This window comes from Poecilia latipinna, unplaced genomic scaffold, assembly GCF_001443285.1.
Source record: "Poecilia latipinna isolate Pla-1442-1.1 unplaced genomic scaffold, P_latipinna-1.0 Scaffold465, whole genome shotgun sequence".
Taxonomy (NCBI): domain Eukaryota; kingdom Metazoa; phylum Chordata; class Actinopteri; order Cyprinodontiformes; family Poeciliidae; genus Poecilia; species Poecilia latipinna.
Window position 1 is genome coordinate 453,154 of NW_015113081.1, and position 18,882 is coordinate 472,035.

Here is an 18,882-nt window from a genome sequence, read left to right on the forward strand (position 1 = left end):
TTTTTTTTTTTTTTTTTTGTGTTTTTTTTCTTCATAATTTTATACCTTTTTTGGGGGGGGGGGGGGGTTCTTTGTTTTTATGGCCCTAATACTCCAAAAAGAGCCTTTTTGTATTTTGATAATCACATTGACTCTCCTAATATGGCTTCAATATTTATTTCAATATGTTGTTTAAAATATATATATCAGCAGTTGAACATCTGCTTCTGATCTAATGTGAAGGCTTTATGACCCTTACTTCATCACTGCCAGTTGAGAATATATTTGTTACAATAAACCATAAAATAAGGCAGTGATTTTCATTAAATTGAACTGTGGAAATGCTTCTTATAAGCAAAATCTAGATTTCAACATTATCATTCCACATAAAATCACTGAAGTTTTTGACTAGTTCATTTTATCCACACATTGACTTTTTTTGCACTGATTTGAAAGAGAATAAAACAGTTCTGTAACATTTTCCTGTCTTCTAGCAAGATTTTAAATAAAATACAAACCAACACTGGGGGAAAAACTGTTTAAGGCTGCTAAAGAGTTGAGTCATGAACACACAGCATTAGCTGTAAACATACAGCATTATAATTGTAAGGTTTAGGTCAACACATTATGTGTTAGTATGGCAAAAGTTTTGTTTACACGCACTCCATTCAATTTGACTGAGGTTGAGTTGTTTAGCAAATAGTTAGCAGATGTGAAAAGTTAGTAGTTATTGCCAAAATACTTAGTGTGATAAGAACCACACTGAAATATGGTTCTACAAAGTATTGAGACGAGGAGGTTGTATTTTATGAATACAAACACCACTTCCCCAATATCCTCTTTATAATTACTCTTCCCAGTATGTTAACGTGTCACATACATTTTTAACAAAATACAATGGTTTGTATTTTTTGAAAAAATGTGAAAAATGTTAGGGAATATGAAAACCTTTCAAAGGCATGGAACATATTAAATGTTTATAATGTATAATCTCTGCTTCTGGTAAAATAATTAGAAACTATTTATTATCAGTGTGACTTTACAATCACATCCAGAAATTATATTTTGAAAGCTAAGTAAGGAAACCCTAAAATAAAAGCAGAATGACAACAATACAAGTGAATTTAAAAATTCCTTCTCTTTAATTGCAAATTCAAGACTGGGCATGTTTTCTGCAAATCTGGACAAAACTCTCAAAACAGCAGAACAAATTATCATTTTACTAGAGAACTGATCAACAGTGGAAGAAAAGAAAACTATAGAGACCTAGTGTACAGATCTAACCATATTCATGTCTACACTTCAACATAAAAAATAAAACCAAGTACAAAACATTCCATTTTCATTTGAGGGTCAGAAAATAAAGTTTAACATTTTCTGGAAGCTCAAGAGACTTCCTGCCTTTCAGGGTACGTCTTCTGGTAGAGCTCTACCATGGAGTCCAGATCGAACCCAACGTCGTAGTTTATGTTGAAGAGGGCGAGGCTTTTTGACTTGACATTGTCAGGCATATTCTCTATGTACATCTGGTAACGCTTGAACGCCACGTCGGAGCTGTCCTCCAGAGCCAGCGTGGGTAGGATGCTGAGGAGTCTCAGAGCCGTCATCACGTTGGGGAAGAACTTGACGTCCGCCAGCTGTAGCGTGTCATGGAGGCTGGAGGGAAATGTCTCGCCTTTGCCTTTCTTGCTCCATTTGACCCACCAGCAGTGCAGCTCAGCGGAGAGACTTCCTGCATTCGGGATGTCGTCGCTGAACACCTGAATGCTCTCCTCGTCCGGCTGAGTGGACTTCTTCCCCTCTATGATGTCTGGGATCAGACACATACACCCCAAGACCTTGATGTGATCCTGAGAGAAGAGATCATTCATTTCGCCGATGACGTGCTTCACCGCAGGAACCGTCACATGCTCCTTGTAGTAGTCATCCTCCTGAGTGCTTCCTTGTTCTCCCTGACGCTTCCTCGAGAAGAACCGAGGAACCTTGACAGGGATCTCCATGGCTGCCGCTAGGTTGACGGCTTCGTCGTAGAAAAAGTCGTGGTAGACGTCGATGTTGTCGGACATTTCCTTCAGGGACTGCAGCACGGCGGTCAAGCTGGCTGTAGCTGAATGGATGTCCACCGCTTTACCTTGGAGGTTTTTCCCAAACGCCTGGATGAGCACCATCACGTTTTTCAGCACGATTAACGCCATGATGAACTCAAAGTCAGTTAAGGCTTTGGAGATCTCTAAAGCACTGTGGGTGACTTGGTCATTCCACCTCATGTCTTCGTTGTCGTGGACGCTGTCCACACAGAGCAACAGTGCCTCTATGACATCCAGTGCCACCTCAAACCCATCATTTCTTCTGGGCCAGCCGGTCCGGCAGATCTTCTTCAGCTCCTCAGCTTTGTCCTCTTTGTCTGGGTAGAAGATGGAAATTGCATGCTCAAACTCCACCTGCAGTAGTGGTGACTGAGAGAAAAACAATTCTATCTGCTTAAAGGTGGACAGGACGAGTTGAACCCCTGACACTCCCATGCTGTTGGCCAGAGCCAGGGTCAACGGATTAGTAGGTCTAAATGTCAGTAAAGCCTTGGGGTACTTCTCAACCAATTTGGAAGCAAATGCTTTAATTTTTCTCGAGTGGGTCCCAGAGCAGGCGTGAGCTTGCGCTCTACACTGGCTCATATCTAAACCCCATCTATCGGTCATTTCAGATAGTAGTTTTTCTGCCAGGTCATTTTCGTCTCCTTCAAAGGTCAAGAACCCCGCAAACTTCTCCTGATGGCTTTTCAACTGGTCCACATAACGAAGGAACACCGGAAGGCACCATTCTCCTGAGATCTTCACCGGTTCGCTGGTGAGCAGTGAGAAAAAGCCATTTTCCTTGACTCCCTCGATCACCTTACTGCGCACATACTGCTCACAAACCGTGATTAGCATGTCGAGTTCGTTGGAAAAGCAGTTTTGCCTTGAAGAATCAAACTTGTTCTTTAAGACTTCATCGCCACAGTTCAGGCGGTATTCCAGCAACGCCTGGAAATTACATGACTTCAAGCCATCATCTTTCCCATTGCACGGTGCAAATGGCGGAATGCTTTGCTCTCCGAGAAGTAGAAGAACCTCCAATAAAGTCTTGAGGTACTTTTTCTCTTCATCTTCCTCTGGTACATTCTGGACAGTTTCAGTAATAGGCTCTGCTGGAGCTTTTTTCATTCCTTAAAAAAACAAACAAAAAAAAAAACAAAACATTTTGGTTACAATTGGAACACATTTTTTAAAATAAAAAAAAATGCATTATTTCATCTTACTTTTCCTTCCTCTTCTCTCAGTTTCACTATCTTTTGTCTTCAGAGAAAATCAGACACATCAAAAGTGAAATTAGATTAAAAGCAGTTAAAAATAATTTTTTGTAAATACATTAAATATACCATGACAAATCATTCTAAAACATCATCTCCCTCTAGTGTGACAAATGTTGTACCATTCACCTTAACATAAAAAATCTTATGTTTAGGTGTTGTTTGTCTGGCAAATGTAAAAAAAAAAAACATGCATTTGCAAAAAGCTGTCAACATTTTGAGACAATTACAGATGATGTAAACATTTGACATCCACTATAATTAATGAATCATTCTTTTACCCACCGTCTCTTTACCATGCTTCACCTGTCCACTCTGAGGCTGGCCTGGACCATCAAACACAGATGGGACAGCATCAGCTTTCAACACAGAACCTGGAGCATCCTGGAACAAAAGCACACAATGTAATCCATATATATATATATATATATATATATATACTTTAGACTTCTTTTATACCACCATTGTGGTAGTGAATTGTATCAATCAATCAAACTTTATTCACAGAGTTCTTTTCATCCAAGTAGGTGTAACCCAAGATACCTTAGAGATTAAAATAGGAAGACAGACTTTTAAAGGCTAGAAATGATCAACTAAAGTTTAATCAATACACTGATGAAACTAGTCAAGATATTGATGGTGAAAATGAAATCAATCAATTCTACAGGATAAAGAAGAGAGGAAACAACATTGTGTAGATTAGCATGAAAATACTGGAGAAATGTGTAAACATTTATAATGACAGAAATAAATTATTTTAAAAGCATACATAGTAGAGATGTAGAAACATAAATAGAAATCTACATATATGTAGTGTTGGATCACGCTCTAATCTGCAACACAGCCATCCAAACTGAGCACAGAACTTACACTATCAAATGCAGATGCTTCAAAATGTTTCCCACAGAGTCTGTAGTATTTGTAGAGCTGCTCCGCTGATTTCTCCTTCAGGTCATCCCTCTGGCACTGTTCAACCCACTTCTGCGATCTGAGGAACACACCAGCTATACAATGATGTTGCATATTACAGAGTTCCTACATATTCAAATTCAAAAATACTTTATTGATCCCAATGGAAGATTAAACGGCAATAATTTCAATTTTACATCTTTTTGCTGAAAAAACTTCCGGAATTCTTCGTTCGTTTTGGTCCATTTTTAACTAAATGCACAAAAGTTCACTGTGAATCTATTGCGGATATTTCTACAGATATTAGGATTTAACTATGGAATAACAACAAAATCTTAATGGAGCTCACAAAGCCACACAATTTACATGCAGCGGTGCATTAAAAGACATTATTAGACCCGCGAAACCGATATTATGCTAACTGATGCACATCTTCCTGGCTACATTAGCATCACTTACCTGTCTGGATCTCGTGGAAACCGGAAGAGCGCCTGAAAGTCTGAAATACCACTGAGACAGTCCAGCACGACGCAGTGGTTCTGCATGGTGACTTTTTAGGAATAAAACTCTATTTTTCGTGGACTTTTTGAAGAAAGAGGCGACTGCTAACGTTAGCTGCCAAGCTATGAAGATCTAGCATTAGGCTATGAAGAACTAAGACTTCCGGTTATTGCCTTCAGAATAAAATTATAAAAGCCTCTGAAAAGTGAACTTGATGAGTGCAGTGTGGTTCAAGAAGACCACCTACATAATTTCAAAGTTACAAAAATTGCATTTTTGTTCATATGACATTAATTTAGAGCAGCTGAAGTTCAATTAGGGCAACTTTGTAGTTAGAGGTATAATGAGGAGGATTTGGCCTCTTAGAGAGTTTATACACTGCTGAAAAAAATAAAGGGAACACTCAAATAACACATTCTAGATCTGAATGAATGAAATATTCTCATTGAATACTTTGTTCTGTACAAAGTTGAATGTGCTGACAACAAAATCACACAAAAATCATCAATGGAAATCAAATTTATTAACCAATGGAGGCCTGGATTTGGAGCCACACACAAAATTAAAGTGAAATGTTCCCTTTATTTTTTTGAGCAGTATATTATTCATGCAAATGATAATAGATTTATAGATCGATTGGTCTGCCCTTACTAGAAGGTTTTCTTTGAACACGGGATGAGTTTTAGTTGGTGTGTCTAGTATCCTTGGGGTTAAGGTTTAGGTCAGAGCAGATTACTTTGGCTTGAGAGGGATACTGCCATGGTAAGCCCTTGTTAAAGGTCTGATGCATCAGATTAAAAGAACCTTGTAAAAATAAAAACCTTTAAGGGGGTTTTACTTATACTTTTTACTAAGCCCACTGCCCACATAACTTTAAGTGGAAAATCAGTCAGTCTGTGTAATTAACCCACATAATATTTTACTTAGAAAATTAAGTTACTAAAATAAATGAACTTTTATTCATTATTATTTTATTAGAATTTACACATTTCTAATTTATTAACCCTTATCTTTAAAAAGTTCAACAATCAGACTTTGTTTACTACACGTTTTTGCTTACGTTTCCATGTTTTATTTTTATTTTGAAGGTAAGTTAACTTCCGGTTGGTTTAGACAACGTTTAGCCGAAGTAGAAATTAGCGCGAGATTTGTTTGCCACTTTCCCAAGATAAAAAAAAAAAAAAAAACATGTCTCGGCATGTTACGAACTTTGACTGCTTATGTTGTGGTTTTCCAGTCATATTGTAGATATGTAAAAAAAAAAAAAAAAAAAAAAACACGGCGTCTAAATCAAATAGAGCGACCATTGTTATACTGTGGATTGTAGACGGTTGCTGACCTGGAAACATCATTTACACACACAGAATGAAATGTGCAGCATTAAGCATTCCGTGTAAAAACTCCTAATGTCATTAGTCTATCTTCACTACCCTCTATTTTTCCTCTGCCTCAGTCAGAACTGCAACACAATGGGTGTGTTCCGACCAGTACTTCTGGAATTCTATTTGGGTTCAAACATTCAAACTGCTGTAGTGTAGAAGCCGCTCAGGCTACGTAATGACGCAACTGTCGTTTGACAATTTATTGGTTAGTTCTAAATTCTCGCGATACTAGCCAGCCAATCGTAAAGCAATAAGCGCGAAGTCAAATGAAATTGTATCCGCGTGTTTTCCTCAGACAGAGGCTTACTGTGGGGGATATCAGTGGTGTAAAGCTGTTTGGACCAACCGTTGCAAGGTAAGTTAAGATTTCTTGCAAGTCTGTGTGCGTTAAGTAATGACTAGTATTTTTTAAGGTGATGCAGGCATATAACATGCCGAATAAATTACTATTTGTTTTAGTCCAAACTTTTAAATACGTCAACGTATTTCTTCCAGATTACGTATATCTCGAATCGATTACATGACGTATTTACTTTTTAGATATTAAAGTCATGCTTGTGTATTTCTGCCGCTAACTGTCTGCATCTGTAATTTTTAGGCCACATTATGGACACCATCACAATTTCACGACGAAAACATCCCAATAATAAGGTGAGTTCGGGATAAAAGTCTTATTAAATGAAAGTATAATCAGCTCCCTGGGCTTTTACACCCGATTTAACACTTATGTTCTTTTAACGTTACTAGGGAAACAAGGAGAACACTCAGCCTCCAACTGGAGCAAAATCCTTTGTTAAAATGGGCCCTACATCAGCTGTGCCATTCCAAATCAAAGCCAACAAACAAGAGGATGTCTTCAACAAGGATGATTCTCTTAAGGCAAAGGGTAAACAGCTGGGTAGGAAGCCAGTGTCTGGAGAGACTCAAAGAAAGTTCCAGAGAGATACTAAAGATGTCAAAGCACAAATACTCAAACCCGCTGTGGCTGAAGCTCCAAAGCAGTCAGTAAAACCTGCTCCAGGGATGTACAAAGGCAGAATTGTTCAGTCAAAAATTGGCTCTATTTGGAAGTCAAGTGATTCTTTGAGTGCAGCAGTTATTAAGCCACCAGCACCTAAACTAGAGAGCGAAAAGGTCAAAGACACAGCCATAAAGAACAGGTCCAAATCTGTAACTGAGGTGTCCAGGCAAGTCGCCAAAAGGCCAGTGCCAATGAGGTCCAAGTCAGTTTCTGACCAACCCCATCAGGTGGGCAGGCCCCCCGTCGGTAACTGTCGCCCTGCTGGGTTCTGCTCTGCACGACCTCCCACCAGAACCCTCGCCGCCACGCTACCACCTGCTACATCCAGAAGCACAACTGTGGCTGCCGCTAAAGCAAGAGGTGGTCAGAACTCAAAGCCGAAGATTCCAGTGACCGACAAGAAAGCCAGTAGACCTGGGATCTCAAGCACACTGAGTCAGTACAGAGTTGCTGCAGAGACTGCAGAAGAAAAACGGTAAAGTATTCATGCAAACAGAAGCAAAAATGTATTTTACTCAACCTTACAGTTATTAAACCTTCTTTTCATGCAGAGCAAAACTGGCTGAGTGGCTGGCCTCCAAGGGGAAGACTCTGAAAAGACCTGCCATGACAACCAAAGCACCTCCAAAAACAAAGCTTGCTACAAAAGTAAAAGTGGATCCAAAGGTTCCAGAGAATATTGACCTGGAGCCCAGTGCACAGTGTGGAGCTGAACCCAACCCAGGCATGCAGCATGAAATCCCAGCGCCCTCTGTGGAAACTCAGAGAGAAGGAGGTAGTGCACAGAGCCCAATTCCTGGGATCATGAACACAACACTGGATCTGCTGGACGACTCTGAGGCAGATCTGTCTGAACCTCCTGGCAGAGTAGATGATGTAAGCAGATTTCTTATGGAAATGGATTAAAAATGTTACACCAAGTTAGAAGGTAATCTAATCTTGTATTTTCATGTCGACAGATTGTTGTGAACCTTTGTGACGCCCTGGAGGCCATGGCGATTCCATCCGCAAGCTCTGATGGTACGTTGTCAAGGTTACTGCAGTGAATTTAAAGTCAAGATTTTGTGTAACTTCATAATACAACCCACACAAGATTATTTTAATAATTCTCATTTTGCTTCATTTAGATGCTGATGCACAATGCAACCAAGCAGAAGAATGTAGAGATGAAGAGCAGAAGGATGAACAGACCGAGATTAAAGAGGAATCGGAAGTGAAGCAGGAAGATGTTGAGGAAAGTGAGGATGATTCAGAAGATGATGGTAGTGATGATGTGATGGAGACCACACCCCTAACTAGCGCTTCAGTTATCAAATACAGTGTGAAGACCACGCCATACTTGCAGAGGTAAGTGCAGACATTTTTATTTGCATCACTGTTTGTTTGCTTCCTGTCTTCATTCTAAGTTGTTTCCCCCCCCCCTCCCCCCTCTACTCTTGAAACCATGTAGTGTGAAGAAAACGATTGAAGGCGAGGTGAGTGCGAGCGCATCGAGGAGGAAGAGCAACATCAAAGACCTGAAGTTTCTGACGCCGGTGCGCCGGTCCAGTCGCATCCACCATAAATCCTCCCATCTGCCCACAATGCTCACCGATCACGATCCATGCGTGTCGTCGCTGGCCGAGCTGGTGAAGCTGGACGACGATCCTAATGCATACATCTACAGGAAGAACCCTGCGCTTCTGCAGGAGCTGCCGGATCAAAATACATACTAAGTATTTAGTTTTTATACGGAAATGTAAAGGACTTAAGCTATGGCACACTACATAGGTACACTTTGTTTTACTAACCTAAAGTAAGTGTGAGTAACTGTAGAACTATGTTCTACAGTTACTCAATTTTTCAGTATAAAATGACACCTAATCTACGTCCTGTTGTTTTAAAAGTCAGAAACTTAAACTCAGAAAATTAGGATGCGAGCTCTACTAAGAGCTTGCAATGACTAAACAAAAAAGGCATTCAACACAATTCACAATCAATCCCACTTTAATTGATCACATTGTAAAAAAACAAAAAAATCCAAAGCACTCTTAATTGAACACTGCTTTCAGTTACACACCCAATGGAAAATTATACGTCCTGATATCAGACAGGATGTTTTGACTCCAGCTTCAGGTAAAAACGGAGATTCTTAAAACCCAAATAACCCCAAAACAACTCAAGAACCAAAATCACTTTGATGCAGTTTTCTTCCCTAAAGTATAAAAAGTACTTCTCGCAACCGTCCGCCGACTCCCATGGGAAGATGTTCAGTGCTGTAGGCTGAAGAGCAACGTTGCTGCCTGAAGGTTTTATGTTCTCGAAAGACCCCGGTTGTCCAGATCTTTCACCTGAAACAAGAGAAAAGTTGAATCCCGAAACAAGACGATGAGTTAATCTGATTCCAGGACTAACATTTTCAAAGCTTTCACTGATGACTGCCTAGTGGAAAGCTGCAATGCAACATGTTCTATTTATGCTGAATTGCCTGTGTACATTCTAAGCTGCTGCTTATTTTGTCTGAAACTGTTGCACCAATAATTTGAAGTTTGAAATAAATGCATTTTACCTTGACTGGAGTTTTCCCTCAAACAATCCCAACAGACTCACCTTGTATATCCTGACCAGCCAATGTTCTGTAGTGTAGGCCTCTTCCAGTACATCCAGCTCAAAGTCCTTGTTCCCAATCTCAGCATTTCTCACTCTGTCATAACCAGGTGGCCTCTCTGCAGAGAACAGCACAGTCTGAGTGGAAACTTTTTGCAGCAGTAATCAGTATTTATTTTAGGTCTTAAACTATGTGCATTTGCAACAACAGCAGACAGGTTTTCTTATAGTCCGTCAATCACAGTAGAGCCCGTCACTGCACAATTGGTGCCAACAGCTAATCTGGGCAAGTGCTAAAACAAATGCTTCCAGGCAGGATACTTTCACTTTTTCTTATTGTAATTGTAAAAATAGTGTGATCTAAAGAGCACAAGAAATCAAGACTTAAAAAATTAGATGTGCCATGTTCAGTAATGTAAAGGTGTAAAGATCTTTTGAGAACTTTAATCTCAAAAAGATGCAATTATAAAAATCAATGTATTTTTATCTGAGACCACTAGAGGGTGCACTGACGGCATAAATGGCTAAAGGTATTGAACTAAATTCTGGCAATTCTTCAAATTTGTTTTTTACAATATCTAGAGAAATAGGTTCTTATGGGCTACCTAGTATTTTAATTAATATAAAATGTTACTTTGCTTTTTTAACAAAAAATATTTTAGCCAACAGAACAGATCGTGTAGTAGAGGATTACGTCTCTAAACTGAGATTAGTTTTCCATTTACATAGAAATAAAAAGCATGCTAATTAAAGTGCATGAAATAGAAAATTTTAAGCTACACCATATATTACCACATCATCGCAAATGACTATTGAGTGCAATCCCTACAGATACTACAATTTGCGTTAGTGTAAAAAAAAAAAAAAAAATCTAGGAGGTTAATGTTGGTCAACATTTTCTTCTTTGGCCTGTGACTAATCAGTTCATACTGCTCGGATGACTTACTGCCCTCTGTGTAGACCTGTCCGAAGCGATAGTAGCACATCTTGTACATGAGGCAGTTGAGTAGGACGGGCGAACCCTCGCGGTCCACTCTGAACTCTCCGGTGGGAGTGTAGTAGTCATGCTCCTTGATGTGTCTGCCGGTCTCCGTGCTGCCGCCAATGCGGACCATCCACAGAAACTTATTGATGTCTGTCATGTAAAGAGATGCTTGCATCAGACTCAGCACACAGTAACTAGAGATACAAAGTACCGAAATGTAGCTTAATGACGTACCATCTGAGGAATAGCCAGTCAGTCCTCCGAATATGACCAAAACGTAGCTAACGTCTAGCTCTCTCATGATCTCGTAGGCCTTCTCCTCAGTGGATGCCATGGCCTGCGGCACAGGAGACATCCGCAGTCAGCACCGAAATGCTTTAGACGCGACAAAAATCTATAAACGTAAAGCTCACCTGTCCAACCCTGGAGATGTGCGTGTTGTTCCACGTGTTGTTGTCCACCAGAATGGTCCGGTTAGCCATGGCGGTGATCTGGTAGCCGTAATCCCACCACGACATCACTTTGGCATCCTGAGAGAGGAGAAAAACGCTTTACTCTAGCAAACATGTCTAAAGGATCTGCAGCTCAGAGGATGAGCTGCGTCCAAAGGCGGCACTGGGTCCACACTGGGGTTTTGCACAACTGAGTGGTTGCCGTAGGAGATTAAAGGATTTCTCAAACACGCAAAAGAGAATCACAGCAACACTCCAGGTATGTTTTAGATTAGGGAATAACATTGTAACATCATGTAAAGCTTAAGAAAAAAGTTGTTCATATACTGCCCGTTTAACAACCACCACCTCTCCCCATCCCTCGTTTCTATGACTGACCTCAGGGGTGTTGTGGCGGAGCCAGTAGTAGGCCTCTCTGAAGTCGTCAAAGATGATGCGGCTGCCATCTCCGCCGCGGGCGGACAGGACGATGGAGGGAGAGGAGTAGGCTTCGCTGGTCACCCAGGTGGAATGGAAGGTGTAGGTGATGAGGAAGAAAGCCATGACCAGGATCATCCCACTGGCAACCTGCAGGGTACACACATACGCATCAGAAACGCGTTACTGTTGAAGGAAGATGCTCCTTCGACTGAAACGCTAAGGATTAATGGCAACATAAACGGTAAAGCTCATTGAAACGCCAGAGCATTTCTCCTTCAGCCTTCAGTGGAAAGTGCTTTAAACAGGTGAGTGATTTCTGACTTCACCTCGTTTTTGATGGGGTAGGTGGAGTCCTGCTGCTTCTTCTTGTTCTTATCCGGCCGGCTGACGTCCAGGTTCTTCATGTAGGTCGTTAAGACCTGGGACACACCGATACCCGACAGGATGCACATCACTGGAGCCAGCACCAGCATCAGACGCACCTGGAAGCGTGAAAAGAAAACGATCCGTTCAATTCGTGCCACGTGGGGCACATTTACACAATATAAGAAATACTTTAAAAGATCCAAACAAGTTAATTACATTTCGGAATTAAGAAAATAAACATTTTAGTGCTTAAAATGCAGCAACATAGCATTCCTTTAATGAATCTGAACTAAAACTACACACACTTTGAGGAGTTTGGGATAAAATATATTTACAGACAAAGATGTTTTTTTTTTCCATCTTTAATGCAGAATCCATATGTTTGTAAAGTTTTAGATAATCTACTGTTCTGAATGTGTTTTTTCCAGGAAATTACTTTTTGAGTCTGTATACTCCACTTAATGATTAATCGATTACTAAATTAACTGACGATTATTTCAACAACTGATTAATCATGATTAATCGTTTTATCCCCATGTTGATCTGACCCTTTAGCACTTAAAATAAGCAACAACATTCCTTTTCTACGATCCTTTGTGAAAGCAGATGTACTGGGGGAGCGTGCTAAATACAAAACGTACCATGACGGCTGAGAAATACATGCTGGTCACTCCATACATGATGATGAAGATCCTGGCGTCGGATAAGTTGTTAAAGCAGTAATACAGGCCGACTGCAAGAAAGGAGGGAAAGGAAATCTGAAGGTAAATACACAGAGAGCGATCAAGTTGTGATGACTGCATCCTCTGCTTCTGCCGACTCACCAGGAAACATGAAGACAAGCAGCTGGAGGTCAAAGTAGTACGAGGACCAGGTTGTCGGCTGGTGCTCTGACACAGAGGCGATGATGGGGATGTTGTTTTTAGCGTAGGAGGGGTCCAGCAGAGAGTAGAAACGACCGGTCCAGGGAGAAATTTTACCTGACAGGAAACCAGAACAAGAAAAAAAATAAATAAATAAATCCAGCATGTTCCAAATGAATCAACTCCCATTTCACAGACCAGTTCTCAGATTGTTCAAATGCAATGTCTATATCCTTGAAATTGATTCGATTATCAGCTTTATTATATCAACTTCAAGGACATAAACGTAAAGTTGATATGAGGACGTCATTTCCGATTTCACCATTTCCATCCACCTTTTTCTAATGCAGTTCTTTAAAATTCGTATAAAAAAACCCACACATATTTACACGTCGACGGAAACGTCGTTATTGTCGGTCAAGAATGTTGGCAACGTTGTTTACCTGTGAGCATGAGAACAGCTCCCACAGACAGCAGGATGAAGCCCACCAGAGAAATGACGCTCTTGAACAAGATCTCAAACTGCTGCGCGTTGAGTTTGCTGCGCAGATAATCCACAAAGGCATGAATCTGGCACAACCCAAACACTCCGAAGGCGGCCATGTGCTCCGACGACTGCACCGGCTGGCGTGGGAGGGAAGATGCACCGTCACATGGAAGCCTTTTATACACAAAAATACTGCCACTGGCGATGCAACATACCTGAAAGCCGACAAAAGAGATCTGCATGGAGAGGATGGTGCCCAGGCAGTAGACGGTGCAGTAAGCCACGTAAATACGGTGAGAGAATCTGCCTGTGAGCATCAGCACCAACACGTGGAGGGGGATGAGGTTGATCAGGAACACGTAGCCACCCCATGATGACACCTAAACACACACACACCTCACAGTCACCGCTGTTTACTTTAAAAAACGCCATGCAAACACCTCACTGGCCTCACCATGTAGAAGTATGCCAGCGCACACATGGAGGACCAATAAACAGAGCCGGTCTTCACCGCTTTGATCCACATGTAATAGGTCAGCAGCATGCAGAAGATGGCAATACCTGAGAGGGGGAGGAGATACAGACGGCATCTTAACTGTAACGTTACTTTTACGTGACCAATCCAGAACCTTTCTGCAGACTGTGACGTAATAGCTGAGCGGTCACGGCAGGTCCAGTACCTTCGTTATCATAGGAGCCGGCAACCGAACGGGAGATGTAACCAGGAACCACTGCGATCATGGCCGCCGCCAGGAGCCCAGCACCTGCATCCTACACACAAGGAGCATGCAGCGTTACAGACCAACCAAGAAGTATTTACATTTTATTTCAATTCCACATGCATTGACAACTCAGTCAGGACGTGACTGTTTACTGAGCAAAGAGCCAACATAGTGAGGAAAGACTAAGTCACTGAAAGTAAAATAAATAAATAAATAAATAAATAATAAATAAATGAGCCAGTTGCAAGTTTATGTAAAAAGCAAAAAAAAAAGTTTCCGCAATCAAAAAAGGTGCCAAAATTACGCAACTATCAGGAGAAACTGACTTTATTTTTGTAAACAAAGCATGAACTCAAACTTTTGCATTTCAAAGTAGGAAGGAAAGAAATTGATTCTGTCCTTTCCTAATGTATAAAACACATACTACAAAGATGTAGAAATAGACAGTTGCTCTGTTTAAATCAAATAATATCCCACAGAAAAAAGAAAAGAAAAAGACCTTTCACTTGCAAGTTTCTGGATTCTTCACTGAGAGTGTGTTCCTGTGGTGGATTGTTTTTACCTTCAGCTCCTTGGTGAGGTGGTAGGTGACGATGGCAGTGAAGGAGGAGAAGAGGGGAGCGAGGAACACACAGACGTTTCGGATGTCTATGGTGATGTGAAAAAAGTGGAGGACGTGGTAGAGGACGGCCGACGTCACCATGAGTCCTGGAGAAGGAAATGAGTGGAAGACGGTCAACTCATTACGTGGTACATCTGATAAAGTTGCTTAAAAAAATACTTCAAAATGAAAAATATAATTTTAAAAAAATCCTATGTGAAGAAATTATTTTTGAAATGAATGAAACTAAAACATTTGTTTCTAGGAATTTCTAAGTAGTTTTCTATGACTTTCTGTTTCCTGGGGTAAAAATATGACGTGGCACTGAGATCCATCTTTTTTAAACCCTGGACTTGCCTGGACGGGAGCCAATATTTAGCGTGCCAAATGGTACAGAGGGAAACCGTATGATTCTCTAAAGTTCACTGCAGCAATCAGAAGCATCTTGGCATTTCCATGACAACCACTAAAGGTTCTCCCCATCAACTAAAAGCACCTCTGGGCCATTGTTAGCTATGGTGAGGATGTATGATGCTGAGGGCTTGTGGGAACATAATCAAGTTATTAAAATAGCAGAGCATTTTAAATAGAAACCTGGTCAACTACTAGTCAAGTAAACGTGGGTTTTTAATGGACTAAATCATCTGTAGCCGTGGTGATTTCATCGAAAACTATTTCTTGACAGAATTTCTCAACGTGGTTATAAAGACTGAATATTTTCTATTTGTTATGAGCACAGATCATGCTGCTAAAACAAAAGATTAATATACATTTTAAAGCTTTTTGGTCACCATGACCAAGTGTGACAAATGTGTGAATGGATTCCTCAATTTTGCATAACACAAATAAGAGCTAGAAAAGGGAATGACTGTAAGCTCATCGTTCCTACCTGGGTAAATGGTGCCGCCGATGATCCTTCCCAGGGGATACCATGCTCGGTCATCGAACCAGTTGTGAAACTTATAAAATCCTTCTTCTGCCAGGAAGCGGGTGGTACGGTAGTTGAAGTACCTGATAGTTAGAAGAAAGTTAGGGTGAGCCAACAGCATGAGGACATCATTTCATCTAAAGGCATCAATGGAAACTTACGGATCAAACTCATGGATGACGCTTTCAAACCTCAAAACGGAAAAGAGCCTGGTGGAGAATGCTGAGGAGGAGAAACAACAAAAAACATAAACACCTGCTCTGTTTCGTATTCCAGCCATTCTGTTAGGATAAAGGATGCAGAGGACTCACAGAGGACAGCAGCCATAGAAAGAATGAGCAGCTTCAGCAGCGTGTCCTGCTTCTCGTAGGACAAACGCAGGAAGCCCAGCTTGGTCATTTTGGTGAGATCAGGGACAGCTCACCGTACTACCTGTTCAGGACAGGACAAGCAGTGGCGCACGTCGGTTAGATCCTGCATTATGAGACCACTGCAACAATGATCAGCAAGAGTCAAGATTCAGGGTCTGAGCTGCTGGTGAGAACTTCTGTCTCCAGTCCAACCAGCTAAGGCCACGCACTGCATATGGCGTCAGAAACCAGGAAGCAGCCTCTCTGAAGCCCGTGCAGACGGCTGTGTCCAGCGTTGCAATAAAACATCTCGTCTAACGATTAAAGCGGAATCACAGAGCCCAAAGAGATTCTATTTGAAAGACTGCTATCTGTTTAAGCAGCAGAGTCATCAATCAAAGCTAGCCTTAAAATGGCATTAACCAACTTCCACGGCAGCTGTAGTAAAAGCTAGCCAAGATATAAAAATGTTTGCTGCATTTAGCATGCAGACATGTAGGGGAGAGTAGAAATTAGACAGTATGTGTTAGTTCTGTTGCTGTATGTATATGTAGAAGATAAACTACAGAGGCTAACATGCTAGCTCCTGTTACGTGAAAACCAGTAACGCGCCTTTTTTATTTATTTATTTATTTATTTTAAAACCTCCATAAATTCCAGACCTCAAATAGAAAATATATATTCCCGAGGAAAACAAGAACTCAATAATATATTTTTTTAAAACACTCACCCGCTCCGCCGCTCCTGCTACTCATACACTTCTCACACACTATACCTTCACCCACAACGTAATCCCGCCTCCACTACCATTTGCGTGCACGTTTATTGGTCAAAATCCAGTCAACGGGAGCCTACAAGAAATTTGATTGGTTCATTGGTTGTCATTTAATCTTTGCTCTCTGCCTTGGCTCTGCGGTGTAGTGACGTGTCCTTAGAGTAGATGAAGAAGTGTGTCTCCACCTACTGGTCAAAAATGATACAGATGGAGAGTCAAAATTGCCAAAAGGTAGTAGATAAATCATTACAATTATTTATTAATATTATAATTAAAATACAATTAAATAAAATACAACTGAAAATAAATTATTCCAGGATCAATTTAGCACGCCAGTGATATATTAATGCATAAATATACAAATACATAAGAACTTCATGAATTCAGATGAAAAGTTTATATTCTATAAGTTAAACTCATAAATATTTAAGTATTTCAATTTCCATTTACTGTGGGGCACTACCAATTAAGTAATTTCTATGTTTCTAAAACTTGTAACTTTAAAAAATAAATAAATACAATTTGAGATTCTTGTTACAGTGAAATAATTCACACATACATTCTTTCCCTTCATAGTCCAGTGTAAGGACTGTGGTGGGAAATTGAATCAAATAAACAGTAGAAAAATAACAAAAATTCCACGATGATAACATTAGAGTAAATCTAAATGGGAAAGATAACATTTAATTTCCCCCTGGGATCAATAGGATATTCTGAATTGAATATGAATTCTTCATACAGCAAAATAAAATAAAGTGTTCGATTAGTTAAAAGTAAAAAGTCTGTTCAGTATTTTGCAAAACATATATTATTTAATAAGTGTCAAATACCTTACTCTGAATGAGACTCAAAACTGCGAAAAATGCCAACTAATTTGTGGTTGCCTACAATTTTAACTCTGAATAAACGACAGGCTAAATTCTATGAAAATTGAGGAAAGACAGCTAATAACACTAAGCAGCAGAGGTCTTCCTGCCCAAAAGAACTAAAACACTGTTATAGGGTGAAATAACCAGCTAGCATTTAATCTAGGAATCGAAAAGACTTCAAATTCTACTGGAACTACACCAAGCCATCACCTGAATTAACCTGACAATAAGTCAAAATCTTACTGATATGAATGTTAATAGAGCTGAGTTTGCTGGAAATAGGACTTCAGCTCCTCCCTGTACAACACCACACCAGAATGGCCATCTGTCCCAGAAATCAACATGATATTAACCAAACATTAACTTTATAACAGCAGCAGGAACTCAAATGCAACAAGAGCATCTTCACTATTAACAACAATAATAAAAAGACATAACTATGTTTTTATTTTATCTTATCCAGAGTAACATTAAATAAACCACCGCAACGTTCATAACAAACAATCAGCAAAGAATACATGACAGCAGTTGCTGAACAAAAACTGTAAACAACAACAACAAATTAGGGCAATATCATGGCAGAGGAGCAGAAGCTGTAGCTTACCTGCCGTCTACAAAATCCTCTATATTGTCATTGTCAGTCAAGGTGGATATTTTAGCTTTCCCTCAACTGGCGTTGTCGCCACTAGCAACTTTATCACCATGGCGACCCAAAATTTTCTGTCATCTACCTATGGCAGAGGCGAGATATTCTGAGCGCCCCAAATGTATTAAATTCAGCGATGCTGATTGGCCAAATGTTTATTTCTTCCCCTGGCAACTACACATGATTGGCTATTTAGCTCCAGATCTGTGGGGGAGATTCCTCCCTACTGTTACATTTAGGCAGACTCTATTAAAGAAAACAGGCTAATATTTTCTTTTTAAACGTTTATAAGTAATTTCTGTTTTGTTTTTTAAATCCCAGAGGATTACTGAACAAGTTACTGAACAAGGCTGGGCAAGCTGGACTCATCTTCACCTAACAATTATTGGTGATGCTCCATAAAACATTATTGAAATTTCATAATTAATAACATGTCAGTCAGCTGGCTAATCACATGGTTTGAAATAACCATAGAAAATTCTTGACCACTGACATGTGTTTTGGTTCCTGAAATGCATGCACTTTTCTGACATGCAGCAGCTAGAGAGCAGAAGTACACAAAGGAGGAATTTGATTTAAAAAAAAAAAAAAAACTGGATGAAAAATACAAATGGATTTACTTTGAATATCTCAGTTGCCTTATTTGTGCCAGTAGAATCTTGTTTTTGGGAAGGTCTGGCCAGAAACGTCTGGC

At 40.2% G+C, this 18,882-nt stretch overlaps 3 protein-coding genes across 4 annotated transcripts; 1 reads left to right on the top strand and 2 right to left on the bottom strand.

Annotated features, from left to right (window-relative positions):
• Positions 1-1,098: 1,098 nt before the first annotated feature.
• On the bottom strand, positions 1,099-4,919 carry thap12a (THAP domain containing 12a). Its single transcript, XM_015039211.1, has 5 exons — positions 4,694-4,919; positions 4,196-4,313; positions 3,611-3,709; positions 3,275-3,311; positions 1,099-3,181 (listed from the first exon to the last, which is right to left on the bottom strand). The coding sequence occupies exons 1-5, from the start codon at positions 4,777-4,779 to the stop codon at positions 1,365-1,367; spliced, it is 2,157 nt and encodes a 718-aa protein (XP_014894697.1). The 5' UTR covers positions 4,780-4,919; the 3' UTR covers positions 1,099-1,364.
• A 1,444-nt stretch (positions 4,920-6,363) lies between these two features.
• Positions 6,364-9,691, top strand: LOC106951579 (cytoskeleton-associated protein 2). The gene is made up of 7 exons (XM_015039214.1): positions 6,364-6,472; positions 6,716-6,768; positions 6,865-7,613; positions 7,690-8,014; positions 8,098-8,158; positions 8,266-8,485; positions 8,589-9,691. The coding sequence occupies exons 2-7, from the start codon at positions 6,724-6,726 to the stop codon at positions 8,851-8,853; spliced, it is 1,665 nt and encodes a 554-aa protein (XP_014894700.1). The 5' UTR covers positions 6,364-6,472; positions 6,716-6,723; the 3' UTR covers positions 8,854-9,691.
• stt3a (STT3 oligosaccharyltransferase complex catalytic subunit A) lies at positions 9,107-18,245 on the bottom strand. Of its 2 annotated transcripts, none has more exons than XM_015039213.1 (18): positions 18,147-18,245; positions 15,860-15,980; positions 15,710-15,770; positions 15,510-15,631; positions 14,582-14,727; positions 13,978-14,068; positions 13,752-13,858; positions 13,513-13,677; positions 13,254-13,434; positions 12,772-12,927; positions 12,589-12,680; positions 11,908-12,063; positions 11,540-11,728; positions 11,123-11,239; positions 10,944-11,046; positions 10,671-10,859; positions 9,728-9,843; positions 9,107-9,468 (listed from the first exon to the last, which is right to left on the bottom strand). In XM_015039213.1, the coding sequence occupies exons 2-18, from the start codon at positions 15,945-15,947 to the stop codon at positions 9,430-9,432; spliced, it is 2,118 nt and encodes a 705-aa protein (XP_014894699.1). In that variant the 5' UTR covers positions 15,948-15,980; positions 18,147-18,245; the 3' UTR covers positions 9,107-9,429. The 2 variants fall into 2 exon arrangements, with proteins under 2 accessions (XP_014894699.1, XP_014894698.1); XM_015039212.1 differs by lacking the exon at positions 18,147-18,245 and adding an exon at positions 16,629-16,728.
• Positions 18,246-18,882: the final 637 nt, after the last annotated feature.

What these genes read in the sequence shown, in the direction of transcription:
- thap12a (XM_015039211.1), bottom strand. Translation starts at nt 4,779, where the DNA reads ATGCAGAACCACTGCGTCGTGCTGGACTGTCTCAGTGGTATTTCAGAC. An exon ending in TTTCCACGAGATCCAGACAG is followed by an intron (nt 4,314 to 4,693) that starts GTAAGTGATGCT and finishes TGTGTTCCTCAG; the next exon opens with ATCGCAGAAGTGGGTTGAAC. An exon ending in TGAGAGAAGAGGAAGGAAAA is followed by an intron (nt 3,182 to 3,274) that starts GTAAGATGAAAT and finishes TGTTTTTTTAAG; the next exon opens with GAATGAAAAAAGCTCCAGCA.
- LOC106951579 (XM_015039214.1), top strand. Translation starts at nt 6,724, where the DNA reads ATGGACACCATCACAATTTCACGACGAAAACATCCCAATAATAAG. An exon ending in CTCCTGGCAGAGTAGATGAT is followed by an intron (nt 8,015 to 8,097) that starts GTAAGCAGATTT and finishes TCATGTCGACAG; the next exon opens with ATTGTTGTGAACCTTTGTGA. An exon ending in TCCATCCGCAAGCTCTGATG is followed by an intron (nt 8,159 to 8,265) that starts GTACGTTGTCAA and finishes TGCTTCATTTAG; the next exon opens with ATGCTGATGCACAATGCAAC.
- stt3a (XM_015039213.1), bottom strand. Translation starts at nt 15,947, where the DNA reads ATGACCAAGCTGGGCTTCCTGCGTTTGTCCTACGAGAAGCAGGACACG. An exon ending in CGGCGGCACCATTTACCCAG is followed by an intron (nt 14,728 to 15,509) that starts GTAGGAACGATG and finishes TTCCTTCTCCAG; the next exon opens with GACTCATGGTGACGTCGGCC. An exon ending in CGCTGGCATACTTCTACATG is followed by an intron (nt 13,678 to 13,751) that starts GTGAGGCCAGTG and finishes GTGTGTGTTTAG; the next exon opens with GTGTCATCATGGGGTGGCTA.